Source organism: Pristis pectinata, chromosome 7 (genome assembly GCF_009764475.1).
Source record: "Pristis pectinata isolate sPriPec2 chromosome 7, sPriPec2.1.pri, whole genome shotgun sequence".
NCBI lineage: Eukaryota > Metazoa > Chordata > Chondrichthyes > Rhinopristiformes > Pristidae > Pristis > Pristis pectinata.
In genome coordinates this window covers 1,615,877-1,633,494 of record NC_067411.1, presented here as the reverse complement: position 1 = coordinate 1,633,494, position 17,618 = coordinate 1,615,877, and the positions used below count along the sequence as shown (strand labels likewise).

The window sequence follows — 17,618 nt, the reverse complement described above, 5'->3', positions numbered from 1 at the left end:
TGGTCAGCATGGATGAGTTGAGCCAAAGGGTTCCTTTCTGTGCTGTATAACCCTATGACTAAGTATATAAACAGGCAGTTAAGTTGCCAAGGCAATGGAAGGCTATGGGCCAAACATGGGTAAATAACAAGCACAGTGGGCTGAAGGGCCTGTTTTGATGCTATATGATTTTATGAAGTAGGGCCAATCTCAGCCCACAAAGCAACCTGTGGAGGCATGGGGTACATTCTGCAGCCCTCTTCACAATAAAGGGGATGACGAATCATCCACGCTCGAATGGCAGAGCAGACTTGATGGGCTGAATGGCCTAATTCTGCTCCTGCATCTTATGGTCTTATGTAGGTGTTGCATTTAAAGCCAGGGGGATATATTGATGGGAAAAACATTGTAAAGAGCACGTATTTAGGAGATTATTATCTTTGAAGGTGGATAAACCACCAGGCCCAGGTGAAATTTAATCTAGGATGCTAAAGGAAGCAGGGCGGGGAATTGTAGACAACAATTTAAAAACACTGCAGATGCTGGCAATCTGAAATAAAACAGAAAATGCTGGAAAAGCTCATCAGGTCAGGCAGCATCTGTGGGAAGAGAAAAAGTCAATGTTTCAGGTCTGTGAAAAGTTGACAGGTTCTCTTTCCACAGATGCTGCCTGACCTGATGAGTTTTTCCAGCATTTTGCGTTTTCCCGATAGGGCAACGTAGACACTCTGACTGGGCACCTTGGTCGGCACTGGTGAGTTTTGCTGAAGGGCCTGTTTCCATGCTGTGGAACTCCAGGACTCTATGACGAGTTTTAAATCCTCTCTGGCTACCAGAGCCATGCCCAATGATTGGAAGTCTGATACCTTGGTTTAAAAAGTAAGGAAGGGATACATGCCCAATAACTGTTGGACTCCATTCCAAGGAGCAGGATTAAAGTTCAGTTGGGAAGGCACAGATTAATCAGGGAGAGCCAACAGGCGTTTAAGGGAAGGTCATATCTGACTAATATAATTGAATTCTTGAGGAGGTAACAAGGAAAGTTGATGAAGGAGTTACACTTGATGTGGTTTAAACATAACCAAGGCTCTTCACAAAGTCTCAGATGGCAGGTAAACCAAAAAGAGAGAATGGGAAACTGGATCCAAGATCAGCTCAGTGTCAGGAAGTGAGACTAGCGGTTGATGAGTGAGTTTGTACCTGGAAGACTGTTACCACCTGCACAGAGCTCAGTCCCTTGGTTTTCATGATATTTAATAGCAATTTAAACCCAAATGTGGGGGCATGGTACAGACATCTGTAAATGCTACAGAAATCCCACTGTAGCCATTTCTACACGAAAGAGGTGAGGGAGCTGACATACTTACCAACCACCTTTGCAGAGATGGCACTAGAGGTTCCGTCACCCCCAGCTCCTGGTCTGAAGAAGCTGCTCTGGACTTTACCGTACTGCAGCAGAGAGTTGGGGAACGGACGGAGTGTGCTGAGACCACACTTCCCCCTGATCTAATGACAAGCCAAAGATGATCTGTCAGTAGCTCATTGTCTGATAAAACGAACAAAGTGAGAGCCCTTGGACTTACAGCCAGCACTACCACAACCACCCTACCCGCCACAGCCTACCAAACCCAGAAAGAAAACCAGCAGCAAACTGGCTCAAGCAAACACTTTGGAATATTACAGCAACGAACAAATACCATGCAAAATGCCATTGTGAGGAATAAGCTGCCAGGGAAAGATATTCTGGGGGAAAAAAAAGGGAGAGCGAAAGGCAGACCCAGACTATAAGAATGAGGAGAAAGAGCGAGTCAAGAACGGAAGGAACGGCATGGAGGGTGGAGATGTACACATGGTACTGGACCTAATCTTAGGGAATGAAGCCAAGCAGGTAGCTGAGGTGTCACCAGGAGAGCAGTTTGGGGAAAGAGGCCATAACTCCATATGTTTTAAGGTAGTTATGGAAAGGAATACTTATGGTCTGGAGTACTGAGTGAAATTCTTGTCAGCACACTATAGGAAGGATGTGGAGGCTTTGGAGAGGGTGCAGAAGAGGTTCACCAGGATGCTGCCTGGATTAGAGGGTACGTGCTATAAGGAGAGGTTGGGCAAACTTGGGTTGTTCTCTCTGGAGTGGTGGAGGCTTGAGGAGAGATCTGGTAGAGTTTTATAAAATTCATAATTTCATAACCCTGATAGGGTAGATAGAGTTTTTTTTTCCCAGGGTGGAAATGTAAAATACTAGAGGGGCGAGAGGGGGAAGTTTAAAGGAGATTTAAGAGGCAAGTTTATTTTTGCACACAGTGGTGGGTGGTGGAAGCAGATGTGACAGCAGTATTTAAGAGGCATTTAGACAGACACATGAACAGGCAGGGAATGGAGGGATATCGACCACATGCTGGCAGATGGGAGTAGTTTAATCTGGCATCATGGTTGGCACAGACATGGTGGGCCGAAGGGCCTGTTCCTGTGCTGTAGCATTCTATGTTCTATAATGCCCCGAATTGGAGGAACATCGATTTCAAAACCATGGCAAAAGTAGACTGGGAGCAGCTGCTTGCAGGTAAATCTACATCCAGCAAGTGGGAGACTTTTAAAAGTGAAACAGCAAGAGTTCAGAGTCAACAGGTTAAAGGCAAGAACAGCAGAGCGAGGGATCCCCGGATGTCAAGGAATAGCAAGGGTTTGGTAAAAGAATAAAGGACAGGATTAGCTTCCACTTGGAAAGGCATGGGTTGGTCAGGGATGGTCAGCATGGCTTTGTTGCTGGGACATCTGGTCCCAATAATTTGACTGAGTTTACTGAAGAGGTAACTAAAAATATTGATGAGGGCGATGCAGTTGATGCAGTCTACATGGACTTTAGTAAGGCCTTTGATAAGGTGGTCCAAAAGGTTTGAGCCCAGAGGATCCAAGGCAAGTTGGCCAATTGGATCCAAAATTGGCTTGGTCATAGGGGTCTTAGGATAATGGTGGAGGGTTGTTTTCTGTGAATGGAAGTCCGTGATCAGTGGTGTACCATAGCAATCAGTGGCTGGGACCTTCACTGTTTGTCTTGTACATTATTGATTTGGATATGAATGTTGGAGGTGTGATTAGCAAGTTTGCAGATGACACTACAATTGATAGGTTACGGAGCGACGTTGATCAGCTGGTAAATTGGGCAGAAGAATGTCAGATGAAATTTAATCCTGTTAAGTGTGAGGTGACACATTTTGGGAGGGTAATGATGAACGGTTGGGCCCTCGGGAGTATTGAGGAACTTGGTGTACAAGTCCATCAATCCCCACAGGTAGATACAGTTGCAAATAAGAGATGCTGGCCTTCATTAGCCAGAGCATAGAATATAAAAGCAGGTACAACTTTATAAAACTTTGTTTTATGCCACAGCTGGAGTACTGTGTACAGTTCTGGTCACCACACTGAAGGAAGGCTGTGACTGCACTGGAGGGTGCAGAGGAGATTCACGAGGATGTTGCTGGGATGGAGTGGTTCAGTGATGGGGAGAGGCTGGGTCTGTTGAGGAGGTTGAGGGAGGACCTCGTTGAGGTACACAAAATTATGAAGGGGAATAGATAAGGTGGAGAGCGAGAAGCTTTTCCGCATGATGTCTAAACCCAGAGGGCATAGGTTTAAGGGGAGGAGTTAAAAAATTAGGGGGCATCTGTGGAAACGTTTCCCCCCCTCAGAGGGTAGTTGGAATCTATAACATACTACCTGTGGAGGGGGAGACAGGTCCTCTCACATTGAGGATCCATCTAAAGGAGCATTTGAATCACCAAGGCATAGAAGGCTATGGACCAAGTGTCAGTAAATGGGATTGGTGCAGCTGGGTACAATGGTCAGCATGGACATGGTGGGCTGAAGGGCCTGTTTCTGCGCTGTATGCTCTGTGACTGCACACAGTGAGGAGGAGATAACGAATAGTGTCAGTGCGGCTGCCAGATTTGGAAGGAGGCATTCAGTAAGGGCTGGGCTATTTACAAGGTACAACAAGAGGCGATTAGATGAATTACCCACTTGCTCCTAAAATTTCTGACTGGAGTGAGGAAGCGGCCAGCAGTGACACGTATTGCCCACCCGTGGTTCACCTACTTTACCTTGTTCATGATCTTCCGGCCATGTCGGAGCTTGCCGATGTACCAGTGGGCGGCTGGAAGGGAGCAGCGAGCTGCCCTGAAGAGCAGAAGGAGCCGCTGAAGGACCCCTGACAATTTCTGCCGTGTTTCTCTCTCTCTGGATAAACCGAGGTCTTCTCCACTGCCCTGAGGGTGAAGAGGCTGAAGTTAAATTCCAGAACTGGGAAAACACCAACTGAACACCCAGGAGGGTACGTGCTGGGTTGCCTCTCACACCGAGCACTCTCCCCATCAGTCCTGATGCAGGGTTTTGACCCAGAACATCGACAATTCCTTCCCCCACCCCCACAGACACTGCTCAACCGGCTGAGTTCCCCCAGCAGTTTGGGTTTTGCTCCCAAACACCAACCCCCTAATGTACTGATCGTTCTCGATCCATTCTGCCAGTACTGGGACACACGCTCTCCCTCTCCTACTGTTAGTTTGCTCCCACCTCTCGGAGCCGGTAAACTCATAGGCTCCATGGTCCAGTCCCCCAACATCCCCACCCCCAGCTGTCAGTGGTCCAGTCCCCCATCATGTCGTCCCCTCCCCACCCCCCCACCCCCTGTCTACTCCCCCCAAATGCTCTCTGTCCAGCTTTTCCTGGTTGTTGTTTTTGTCATAAACCTTACAGCTTCATAACAACTGAAAGGTAAACCTGTCCAACACTGACGTAACACAGGCCCAGGGAGCAGAATTGTCCTTTGAGATGAAAAACACTGATGCTAGAGGAACTCAGCAGGCAAGGCAGCATCCATGGAGAAAAGCAGGCAGTCAATGTTTTTCTCCACGGATGCTGCCTGGCCTGCTAAGTTCCTCCAGCATCACAGTGTTTTTCATCTGGATTCCAGCATCTGCAGCCCTTTGTTTATGAGGCACGGTGATACCACAATGTAAGGCAGTGCTCGTGCACCACAAACATCGCTCCACACTTTTCCCTGTATCCCTGTTTCCTGCAACCTCAGGCTTTCCATCCAGATACTGAATGTCGATTTCTCTAACTTCCAGTGATCTGTACCCACTTTGTTTTCCCTTATCCCACCGGCCCCAATACCCCTTCTCTTTCCCCTCCCTGCATTCTCCACCTGCCCATCACCCACACATTCCTCCCTCCGGTTCCCCTCCTCACCTTTATCCCACGGTCCACTGTCCTCTCCTATCACATTCCATCTTCCTCAGTCCTTTGTCACTTCCACCTATCACCTCCCAGCTTCTGGCAACATTCCCGCTCTCCCCCCCCCCCCCCCTCACCTGCCTATCACACCCCCCTCACCGGGACCCACCCTTCCCCTGCCCCACCCTTTTATACTGGCTGTCTCCCCTCTTCCCAGTCCTGAAGGAGGGTCTCGACCCAAAATGTCGACCGTCCATTTCCCTCCATAGATGCTGCCTGACCTGCTGAGTTTCTCCAGCAGTTTGTGTGTTGCTCCAGATTTCCAACATCTGTCGTCTCTCATGTTCCCAAGTACAAGCATATTGCTCTGCTTAGTAACACTGATCACCCAGAGGTTCAAATCTCACCACAGGCAGAGCCCTAATTCCAGGCATTGAGGGTCCCAACACTAGCCTTGGTCTGGGAGCCCCTGGTCCTGCCTGGACAAGGTCAGGCACCAGTGGTGTGGACACTTGGAATAACCCAGGGGCACACGGAGGTGCCTGGGGTGACGTCCATCTTGCCACCCATCACTTCCTGCTGTGGCTTGGTGCCCCCGCTGCCCAGCCTCACCTCACTGACACTGGCTGGCTGGGGACAGTACAGGGGAGGTGCGGGTAGGTACAGGCCATCAGGCACCAGCCCAGGAAGGCGCACAGCAAGGTTCTTCGCAGTTTGCATCAGAAGATCGAAGGTCTCTGTGAGCACGTCTGCATCTGCCATCACTGCTGCCTTCAGGATCTCCTGTACCGAGCTGAACATTAAATCTGCATCCTCCTCCTCGATCGAATCTGCAAAATGGGACAGAGAAACACAAAGTCTTTGTGCCTCAGTCAATGGGATTGGCCCAGCAGCACTGCCACACACAGGGAAACCAGGACAATGGGAAACCTGCAGCACACAGAGCCCAGGGTAAACAATGCCCCTGATATCCCAGGGCAGGCAGTACTCACCCCCACTGGGACAAACTATAGACACTCCCCCTCCCAAAACTCTGGGATAAGCACACCCCCCCCTCCCCCCCCCAATCTCTGAGGCAAACTGTCCCCCCAAAATGCCTTAAGAGTAAACATGTCTCTACAAGCACAGGTCAATGTAAGAAGTTGTTCCTAGACCACTATCCGGAGAAACCATCATGGAGACACATTTTGCCTCAACTAATCAATGAGATACCTAGGTGATGAACAGCTCGTGTACACACATCTGTGGCATAAACTCTCCCCTCCCACTGAATCCCCTCCCACGGACCCTCTCCCTCGTCACAGATTCTCCCCACTCACTGAATCCCCTCCCACAGCCCATGGACACTCTCCCCCATCACCAACTCTCCCTGCCCACCAAATCCCCTCCCACAGCCCAGGGACCCTCTCCCTCGTCACCGATTCTCCCCACCCACTGAATCCCCTCCCACAGCCCATGGACACTCTCCCTTGTCACCGACTCTCCCCACCCACCAAATCCCCTCCCACAGCTCATGGACACTCTCCCATCACCGATTCACCCACAGCCCATGACACTCTCCCCATCACTGACATAGTCCACCCACTGAAGTCCCCACAGACGTACTCAGGTACCACAGGCTCAACCTAACCAATGAAATACAGCCCATGAACATTCTTCTCTATCAGAGACTCTGTCCATTCAATGAATCTGCCTGTAACCATCTGACCTAACATGCACTCTACCCACCCACTGAACCTCCTCAGAGAGGGGGTTTTCTATTATTCTCAGAATTGTAGCTCTTGCTCTTATATTCAGTAGTCTGTGAAACTGCAAATGTCAAAGGCACTGACACATACACCTGCACTCAGCTCACCTGTCAACAGGTTGGTCTCGGCACTTGGAGCCATGGTGGAATCTGCCAAAGACACACCTGACTTCGGTGCGTGGCCCAACAGTGCCTGGAGTTTATCCTGGAATATCTGAGATGGATGAAGTTCTCTTGACAGATGGAGTGATCTCCAACAACCCCTGAAACAAGGTTAAATGAACAAACAAGGCCCGTTACCCCATCCTGATGAGGGGACTTCAACCCGAAACGTTAACTCCATTTCCCTCTCCATAGACGCTGCCCGACCTGTTGAGTATGTCCAACGGTTGCTGCTACCCCACCCTCACACCCTCACACCCCAATTGTCTTTATTTGCACTGGTGATCAAACCCAGAGAGTGGTGAGGGTGTGACCGTGCGCTCTCAGGCAGCGATAACGGCGAGTACCACAGGCACATTGAAGGGAACCTGAGCAGAGAGTAGTAAGAATCAAAGTGCTGGAAACACTCAGCAGGTCAGGCAGTGTGTGTGGAGAGAGAGACAGAGTTAACATTTCAGGTCCAAGACCCTTTGTTAGAACTGGGAAAGAGAAAGAGACATTTTAAAAAAAGGTAATTTTAAGTTGCAAAGAAGATGATGGGGGAATGGATGGGTCAAAGTGAATATCTGTGATATGGTGAGACCAAGTCTAATGGATTAAATGGGGCAATTAGAGGGTAATTACAGAGAAAACAGAGAACAGGAAATGGGCAGCCTTTCTCTGGTTGGAAGGCTGTGACTACGGCCAGTGCTGGGCCTGATTTGAATGAGGAGACAAGTGCAACATGTCCAGGTTTTCTGATGATGCAAAGCTGGGCAGTGCTGGCAGTGAGGAAGGTGCAGAGAGGCTTCAGCAGACAGGCCAGTGTGAATGTCCAAGGGCATGTCAGATGGAAAGTAATGTGGGAAAAGCGATCCCTTTTAGTAGAAAACATGGAAAAACAGTATATTGTTTTTTAGTTGGCAAGAGCCTGAAAGGTGTTGGTGTTCAGAGGGAACAAGGTTGCCCTGAGAATGAACATACAGGTTAACCAAGCAAATACAAAGGTGCTGGCCTTTGCTGAAAGAGGATTTGAGTAGAAGAGTAGGAAGGTCTTACTCTTGTGAGACTTAGTGAGATTCCACATGGATTAGTTTCCTGGCCTGGTCTCCCTGCCTAAGGAAGGATACACTTGTGCAAGAGGAAGTGTAGTGAAGGTTCACCAGATCAGATCCTGGCATGGTGGGTCTGTAGTATGAGGGGACATAAAGCAGACCAACTGTACTCTCAGGAGAGTTGACCTCATAGAAACATGCAAACTTCTTCCAGGGGTTAACAGGGTGGCCCATGGTGCAGGAGCTGCCTCACTGCTCCTGTGACCTGAGTTCAATCCTGTCCTTGGGTTCTGTCTGCATGGAGTTTGCAAGTTCTCCTTGTGTCCCTGTAGATTTCCTCCCACATCCCAAAGACATGTGGTTAATTGGCTACTGTAAACTGCCCCTGGTGTGTGGGTGAGTGGTGGAATCCAGGGAGGATTTGATGTGGGGAAAATAAAAAAAATGGGATTGATGGATGAGTGTGATGGGTGGTGTAAGTCAGCACGGGCCCAGTGGGCCGAAGGGCCTGTTTCCGTGCTGTATAACTCCATGACTGAACAGGAGGTACTCTGCAAAGTGTTAACCCAGTCTGTGTTTGGTTTCTGCAATGTAGGGCAAGCCACATCTAAACTGCACGTAGCATTAGGAATAAAGTGGATGACCTAGTGGCACAACTACAGGTTAATAAATACGACATTGTGGCAATCACCGAGTCATGGCTTTATGACGGATGTGATTGGGAACTGAATGTCTAGGGGTACACAGTGTATAGGAAGGATAGGCAGGTAGGCAGAGGGGGTGGTGTGGCCCTGATGGTTAGTAATGATATAAAATCAATAGAAAGGAAGGACATTGGGTCAGAAGAAGTGGAATCCTTATGGGTGGAGCTGAGAAATAGCAAGGGTAAAAGGACAATAATAGCAGTTATATATAGGCCCCCTAACAGCAGTCAGGAAGTAGACTATAAGTTGCAGTTAGAAATAGAAAAAGCGTGTCAGAGTGACAACGTTAAGATAATTATGGGGGATTTTAACATGAAGGTGGACTGGGAAATCCAGCAAGGCAGTAGATCTCAGGAGAGTGAGTTTGTGGAATGTCTATGGGACTGCTTTTTGGAGCAACTTGTTGACGAGCCCACCATGAGATTGGCTGTTTTGGATTGGGTACTGTGTAACAAACTGGAGGTGATTAGGGAACTAAAGGTAAAGGAACCATTAGGAACTAGTGATCACAATATGATTGAGTTCAGTTTCAAATTTGAGAAGGAGAAGTTGATAACTGGTGTATCGATATTTCAGTGGAACAAAGGAAATTACAGTGGCATGAGAGAGGAGTTGGCCCAAATTGATTGGAAGAGTAAGCTAGCTGGAGGGACGGCAGAGCAGAAATGGATAGAATTTCTGCAAGAAATAAGGAAAGTGCAGGATAGATATATTCCAAGAAAAAAGGTTTTGAATGGAAAAAAGGCACAAATGTGGATAACGAGAGAGGTGAAGGCTAAAATAAGAACAAAAGGGAGGGCATACAAGGAAGCAAAAATTAGTGGGAAAACAGAAGACTGGGAAACTTTTAAAAACCTGGAGAAAGAAACTAAGAAGGTCATTAGGAAAGAAAAGATGAATTATGAAAGGAAGTTGGCAGATAACATTCAAAAGGATACTAAGAGTATTTTTTAAATATATGAAGAGTAAAAGAGAGACACGGGTTGATATAGGACCAATCAATAACGGTGCAGGAGAGATTATAATGGATGATAAAGAGATGGCAGAGGAACTAAATGAGTATTTTGCATCGGTCTTCACTGTGGAGGACATCAGCAATATACTGGATAGTCAGGGGTCTCAGGGGATGGAGCTGAGTTCAGTTAAGATTACTAGAGAGAAGGTGCTAGGAAAGCTAAATGGACTAAAGACAGATAAGTCTCCCAGACCGGATGAGGTGCATCCCCGGGTTCTGAAGGAGATGGCTTTAGAGATAGCGGAAGCACTGGTGATAATTTTCCAGGAATCAATAGACTCTGGCATGGTCTACTGGAGGGTCACAAATGTAGTTCCGCTGTATAAGAAAGGTGGGAGGCAGCATAAAGGAAATTACAGACCTATTAGTCTGACATCAGTGGTGGGAAAGTTATTAGAATCGATCCTCAAGGATGAGGTTATGGCATACCTAGAGGTGCAAGGCAAGGTAGGTCCAAGCCAGCATGGTTTTGTGAAGGGAAGATCCTGCCTGACCAACCTATTGGAGTTTTTTTGAGGAAATCTCAGGTAGGGTGGATAAGGGAGAAGCTGTAGATGTTGTGTATTTAGACTTTCAAAAGGCCTTCGACAAGGTGCCACACAAGAGACTGATTAATAAGATGAGAGGTCATGGAATTACAGGTAGGATAACAGAATGGGTGGAGCATTGGCTGGTTGGCAGAGAGCAAAGGGTGGGAATAAAAAGATCTTGTTCTGGTTGGTTACCGGTTACTAGTGGTGTTCTGCAGGGGTCGGTGTTGGGGCTACTTCTTTTTAGTCTGTACGTTAACGATTTGGATGATGGAGTAAATGGTTTTGTGGCTAAGTTTGCAGACGACACCAAGATAGGTGGAGGAATAGGGAGTATTGAGGAGACAGGAAGGTTGCAGAAAGACCTAGATAGTTTAGGAGAATGGGCAAGGAAATGGCAGATGAGATTCAATGATGAGAAATGTGCCGTTGTACACTTTGGAAAAAGAAATAAACGGGCAGATTATTATCTATAAGGGGAGAAAATTCAAAGTACAGAAGTACAAAGGGACTTGGGGGTACTTGTGCAGGATACCCTAAAGGTTAACCACCAGGTTGGATTGGCAGTAAGGAAAGCGAATGCTATGTTGGTATTCATTTCGAGAGGTATAGTGTATAAAAGTAAGGAAGTGTTGATGAGGATCTACGGGGCACTGGTGAGGCCTCATTTGGAATACTGTGTACAGTTTTGGGCCCCATATCTTAGGAAGGATGTGCTGACGTTGGAGAGGGTTCAGAGGAGATTTATGAGGATGATTCCCGGAATGAAAGGGCTTACATATGATGAGCGTTTGTCGGCTCTTGGACTGTATTCATTGGAGTACAGAAGAATGAGTGGGGACCTCATAGAAACATTTAAAATGTTGAAAGGACTGGACAGAGTAGATGTGGCCAAGCTGTTTCCCTTGGTGGGTGAGTACAGGACCAGAGGGCACAATCTTAGAATTAGAGGGTACTGGTTTAAAACAGAGATGAGGAGAAATTTCTTTAGCCAGAGGGTAGTGAAATTATGGAATTCTTTGCCACATACATCTGTGGAGGCCCGATCATTGGAGGGGTTTAAGGAGGAGGTAGATAGGTATCTAATTAGTCAAGGTATCAAGGGATATGGGGATAAGGCCGGAAATTGGGGCTAGAAAGGAATAGTTTTTTTTTTCATTTCTCATTTCTTTTTTCTTTTTCTTTTTTTCTTTTCCTAAGCTCATGGAGCAGACTCGATGGTCCAAATGGCCTACTTCTGCTCCCTTGTCTTGTGATCTTGTGAAACTAGATTACAAGAATTGCTAGCTCACCTGGACAGAGTGCCAAGCCTGTGGATGGAAGGAAGGACAGAGGTTAAAGGGCAGGTTTTGCGCCTCCTACAGTTCCAGGGAGAAGAGCTTTGATCAGGAGAGTGAACATTGGTGGATCCTTCGGTTTGTGGGACCCCATAAGGTGGTGAGAGAAGGACGATTAGCCAGGGATTCTCTCCTAAAGGAGGCTGGTGCTGCAAACTGCATGTCGGATAACCATACTTCCACAAGAGTGTGAGATAATAACCCAGGACAATCTGAGTGTGGACGTACCAGGCAGCCTGAGGAATACCCCTGCTGTACAGATTGAAAGCCAGGCCCAGCACCACAGCAGTCTTCCAGTCGCCAAGTGTCAGGGCCATCCACACTGCTTCAGGAATCAGCCTGCCGAGCAGTAGCAGTTCCACCGCTCGCTCCACGCTCCAGCCGGCTGACAGCTGCTGCTCCCGCACTGCAGCTGCTACATGGGATCGCTGCACTGGCACCAGTCGGGGCAGGCAACCTGCAGTACAACAGGGTCAGTCAGGGCACTGAGCACAACAACGGGGTCAGTCAGAGCACTGAGCACAACATCGGGGTCAGTCAGAGCACTGAGCACAACATCGGGGTCAGTCAGGGCACTCAGCACAACATCGGGGTCAGTCAGGGCACTCAGCACAACAACGGGGTCAGTCAGAGCACTGAGCACAACAATGGGGTCAGTCAGAGCACTAAGCACAATGAGGTCAATCAGTCACACCATCCCACCCCACACTTCCCACCTCCCCACCCCATCCTACCCTACACCTCCCCCCCACATCCTGCACCACACTTCTCCCCACCACCCCACCCCATCCCACCCTACACTTCCCCACCACCCATCCCCATACGTCTCCCCACCACCCCACCCCATCGTGCCCCACACTCCCCACCACCCCACCCATCCCTCCCACACTTCCCCCCACCCCACCCCACCCCAACCTCTCAAATACCCAGAACCATCTCTCTCCTGCCAGACCCCACCACCCTCTGCAGACCATTCATGTGGAGCAGTCCCTTACCCGGTCTGCAGTGTAGGGGTGGCAGCACATCAATGTGGTGAGGAGGCAGCACATAGAGTGGCTGGTTAGTGAAGTACAGGGCCATGAATCGGGCCAGCGACTGGACTACCGCCACAGCAGCAACATCCCCAACATCCCGCCCGAGGGACACATCCAGTCCCAGCACACTGGGCCCTGAAAAGGAAGAATACTCAGAACTCAGTCCTCATACACACCCACGTCCCAGGCATACCAAGTGCATTACAAACTGTCCTGAAGTAAACATAATAAATGTCCCAAAATGTACACCCTAGTTGTCCCAGTGTACACGCTGCCCCAAAGTGTACACACTTAATGTCCTGAAGTGAACATACTAGATTGATTCATAGAGTCATAGAGCAAAACAGCACAGATACAGGCCCTTCAGCCCAACCAGTCCATGCCGACCACTGTGCCCACCCAGCTAGTCCCAATTTCCTGCATTCGGCCCATATCCCTCCAAGCCCCGCCCCTCCATGTACCTATCCAAGTGCTTCTTAAATGATACTGTTGTACCTGCCTCACCCACTTCCTCTGGCAGCTCGTTCCATATACTCACCCCCCTCTGCGTGAAAAAGTTGCCCTGAGTCCCTTTTAAATCTCTCCTCTCTCACTCTAAACCTATGCATTCTAGTTTTGGCCTCCCCTCCCTGGGGGAAAAGACCTTATCTACGCCTCTCATAATTTTAAACATTTCTATAAGATCCCCCCTCATTCTCCTACGTTCCAAGGAATAAAAACCCAGCCTGGCCAACCTCTCCCTATAACTCAGGCCCTCGAGTCCTGACAACATTCTCATAAATCTTTTCTGCACCCTTTCCAGTTTAACCACGTCTTTCCTATAACAGGGCGACCAAAACTGTAGTACTCCAAATGCAGCCTCACCAGTGACTTGTACAACTGCAATATAATGTCCCAACTCCTGTACTCAGTGCCCTGACTGACGAAGGCCAGTGTACTAAATGCCTGTTTCACCCGTCTACCTCAGGCCCTCGAGTCCTGGCAACAAACTTATGCACCTTCAACAAACCTATGCACGTGTACTCCTCGGCCCCTCTGTTCCATTACACTCCCTAGTGCCCTACCATTCACAGTACAAGTCCTACGCTGGGCTGACTTTCCAAAATGCATCACCTCACCCTTACTTGTATTGAAATCCATCTGCCACTCCTCCACCCACTTGCCAAACTGATCAACACCCCCCTGTAATCTACGAAAACCTTCTTCACTATCAACAACACCTCCTAATTTCATGTCATCCACAAACTTACTGATCAAGCTTTGTGCAACTGCATCTAAATTATTTATAAGGGTTCCAACACCGACCCCTGCAGCACACCACTAGGCACTGGCCTCCATTCTGAGAAACAACTTTCAACCACCACCCTCTGCTTCCTACCTCCGAGCCAATTTTGTATCCACCTAACTAGCTCTCCCCAGATTCTATGGGACCTAACCTTCAAGACCAGCCTACCATGTGGGACCGTGTCGAAGGCCTTGCTAAAGTCCAAATAGACAACATCCACTGCCCAACCCTCATCTACCCTTTTTGGTTACCTCTTCAAAAAACTCTAAAAGGTTTGTCAAGCACGACTTTCCACACACAAAGCCATGCTGACTCCTCCTCATCAGACTCTGTCTATCCAAATGCTGGTAGATCCTGTCCCTCAGAATTCCCTCCAGTAACTTTCCCACCACTAATGTCAGGCTGTACTGTCAGTGGCCTGTAGTTCCCCGGCTTGTCTTTGTTACCTTCTTCAAACAACAGAACAACATTAGCCATCTTCCAGTCTTCGGGAACTTCACCAGTGACAAATGATGAAGCAAAAATCTCCCCAAGGGCCTCCACAGTTTCTCCCCTAGCCTCCCACAAAGTCCGAGGATGCACTCAGTCAGGCCCTGGGGATTTATCCACCTTCGTGCACTGCAAATACCTCCTCCCTGGTAATATGAATGTTCTCCAAAACATCTCCGCTTGTTTCCCTTATCTCTTGAGCAACCATGATTTTCTCCTCAGTAAACACCGAGGAGAAACATTCGTTAAAAATCTCATCCATCTCCTGCGGTTCGAGATGTCCCAAAGTGTACACACTAAATGTCCCAAAATGTCACTTAACAAAGTGTACACACTAAATGTCCCAGTGTACACACTAACTGTTCTACAATTTACACACCGATGTTCACTCTGTAATGCCCCAGCACATCCCCAACCACCCCAGACCATCCTGACTCAACCGTTCCAACAAAGAATTTTGGTATCTCACCTGGAGAGATGTCTGTCTGCTCTGGACTCAGCATGTGCCTCACAAGGTGTTCACAGAGGTCCTGGGCAGCACTCAGGTTGTACAGGTACAGGTGAGTGTAGAGAATGGCCAGGCTGTATCTAGTCTGAAGGTAGATCAGCCTGCACCCTCCTGCAACCAGAAAAGCACAGTCCAATGCTGAAGTCATTGTTGGGACACAGAATGAGACAGGAAGCAAGACAGAAAACTGGAAGATTGGGGGAGGGAGTCGGGAGAGAGAGGTAGAGGATTCCAGTGAGGATTTTCCCAGAAATACAAGAAGATGTGTCTCCAACCCCGAGAGTGGTGTTAGTGACTAAAGAACCAGGCGGTCCTTACCTCTGCCCACCTCCTCCTGCAGGGCTGTCTTCCAGGTCTGCACAGATTCCAGGTACGAGCCCAGAAGAAAGTGCTCTTCACCTACAAAGAGAGGAACTGTTGTGAAAAGCCACTCTTGGTTGCCTGTTGTAAGACTGGGCAGAAAGGTGGACTGTGTACAGGCTGCACCATCATGAAACAGAGTCAATCTTTCACGTCGATGATCTTTTGTTGTTTTTATTTTTACTGTCAAAGTCCTGTGAATGTTTCTGATTTGTAGAACACCAAACAAACCCATTACTGGGACACTGGAGTACACCAACAATAACACACCACAATGCAATGTGTTCAGGGTCTATGTGCTCCTACCCAGATTCTGGTTGTGTGGGACCTGGGCCACCACTAACACTGGTGGAGCTGACAGCTATCACCATAGGAAGGACGTTATTGCTCAGGAGGGAGTGCAGAGGAGATTCACTAGAATGTTACCTGGATTGGAATTTAGCTATGGGGAGAGATTCGAGAGGCTGGGCTTGTTCTCCCTGGAACAAAGGAGGCTGAGGGGTGACCTGATGGAAGTATATAAAATGATGAGAGACACAGACAAGTAGAAAGTCAGAATCTTTTCCTCGTGGTAGGGCATAGGTTTAAGGTAAGAGATAGGAGATTTAAAGAACTCAAGGATAAGTTTTTTTTACACAGAGACTGGTTGATATCCGGAATATCCTGCTAAAGGAGGTGGTTGAACCAGATACAATCACTAATGTGTTTAAGAGACATTTAGACAGACACTTAAATAGACAAGGCATGGAAGGATACGGTCCTAATGCGGACAAATCGGATTAGTGTAGCTGGGGAAAAGGGTCGGCATGGACGTGGTGGGCCGAAGGGCCCGTTTCTGTGCTGTACATCTCTGGGACTCTACGAGTCTACACCCTGCTAACTCTCATGGTGCATCCCCAGGGCTGCTGAAGAGTTCCTCAGGGCTTTCTGGGATGTGCACAGGGTGATGTTGAGCAGGTCCTGGGGGAAAAGCTGACAACCAGACAGTTACCGCTATAGTGACACAGGACAGGAACCACCCCGCTGCCTAATAGGGACAATCTCCACCTCTTCAGAAACGGCTGGCTGGTCTCCCTCCTCCGCACAGAATACAAGATCTTTGCCCACAACACGTCCACTCGCCTGAGCTAGCCCACATGATCTATCCTGACCAGGATCTGGTCCACATTTCCCAGGGGATGGTCCTGTGGTCGCCCTGCTCTACCCAACCCCTTGATGGGCACATGGTGCCAGTGGTGACAGGCCAGTCAGGAGATCAGGCTGATGACAGGTGTTTGGCCAAAACGTTCCCTCCCTTCCCCTCTCCACCAGTGCTGCCTGAGCTGCTGAGTGCTTCCAGCACTTATTTGCTTTAGTTTTTGTTTTCCTGATGCTGATGCTCATTAATCCTTACCCATGAGAGGTTTGAGCTGCAGCCGTGGTCCCAGTCTCTCTCCCATCGTCTGCAGAGCTGCCTGAGCCTGGGAAAGGACCGATGTTAGAAGAGTCGCCTCTCGTTGAAGTTTCTTCCTGGTGCTGCCTCTGTTCGACTGTTTCTGGAGTTTCCGGAGATGGGAATGGTGTTGCAACACATGTTGGTACAACAGTCGCCAGGTAAAAGCAAGCCTGCACCAGCCAGACACAACACAAAGTTACAGGAAACACAAGAATCCCCTTCCCAACCTTGTCCAGAAAATGTCCCTCACCAAACCGTTCCCCCAATCCGGTCTCCCTGTCCCTCACCAAACCGTTCCCCCAATCCGGTCTCCCTGTCCCTCACCAAACCGTTCCCCCAATCCGGTCTCCCTGACCCTCACCAAACCGTTCCCCCAATCCGGTCTCCCTGACCCTCACCAAACCGTTCCCCCAATCCGGTCTCCCTGTCCCTCACCAAACCGTTCCCCCAATCCGGTCTCCCTGACCCTCACCAAACCGTTCCCCCAATCCGGTCTCCCTGTCCCTCACCAAACCGTTCCCCCAATCCGGTCTCCCTGTCCCTCACCAAACCGTTCCCCCAATCCGGTCTCCCTGTCCCTCACCAAACCGTTCCCCCAATCCGGTCTCCCTGACCCTCACCAAACCGTTCCCCCAATCCGGTCTCCCTGACCCTCACCAAACTTCAGCCACTGCAGTCTGTACCATTGACAAATAATATTGCAGCTATGCAACAATTTCTTTGACAGCACCTGCCAAGCTTCAGGAGGACAAGGAGAGCGGGCACAC

General features: G+C 48.9%; 1 protein-coding gene across 1 annotated transcript in view; it reads right to left on the bottom strand.

Moving 5' to 3' along the window:
- The window catches only part of cplane1 (ciliogenesis and planar polarity effector 1), a 158,175-nt gene that overhangs the window by 67,044 nt on the left and 73,513 nt on the right, over nucleotides 1–17,618 (bottom strand). Inside the window, 9 exon segments of the mRNA XM_052019796.1 lie at nucleotides 1,347–1,485; nucleotides 4,077–4,241; nucleotides 5,824–6,041; nucleotides 7,067–7,221; nucleotides 11,969–12,197; nucleotides 12,736–12,909; nucleotides 15,018–15,167; nucleotides 15,375–15,455; nucleotides 16,810–17,021. Of these exon segments, the coding sequence (XP_051875756.1) occupies nucleotides 1,347–1,485; nucleotides 4,077–4,241; nucleotides 5,824–6,041; nucleotides 7,067–7,221; nucleotides 11,969–12,197; nucleotides 12,736–12,909; nucleotides 15,018–15,167; nucleotides 15,375–15,455; nucleotides 16,810–17,021 (1,523 nt within the window).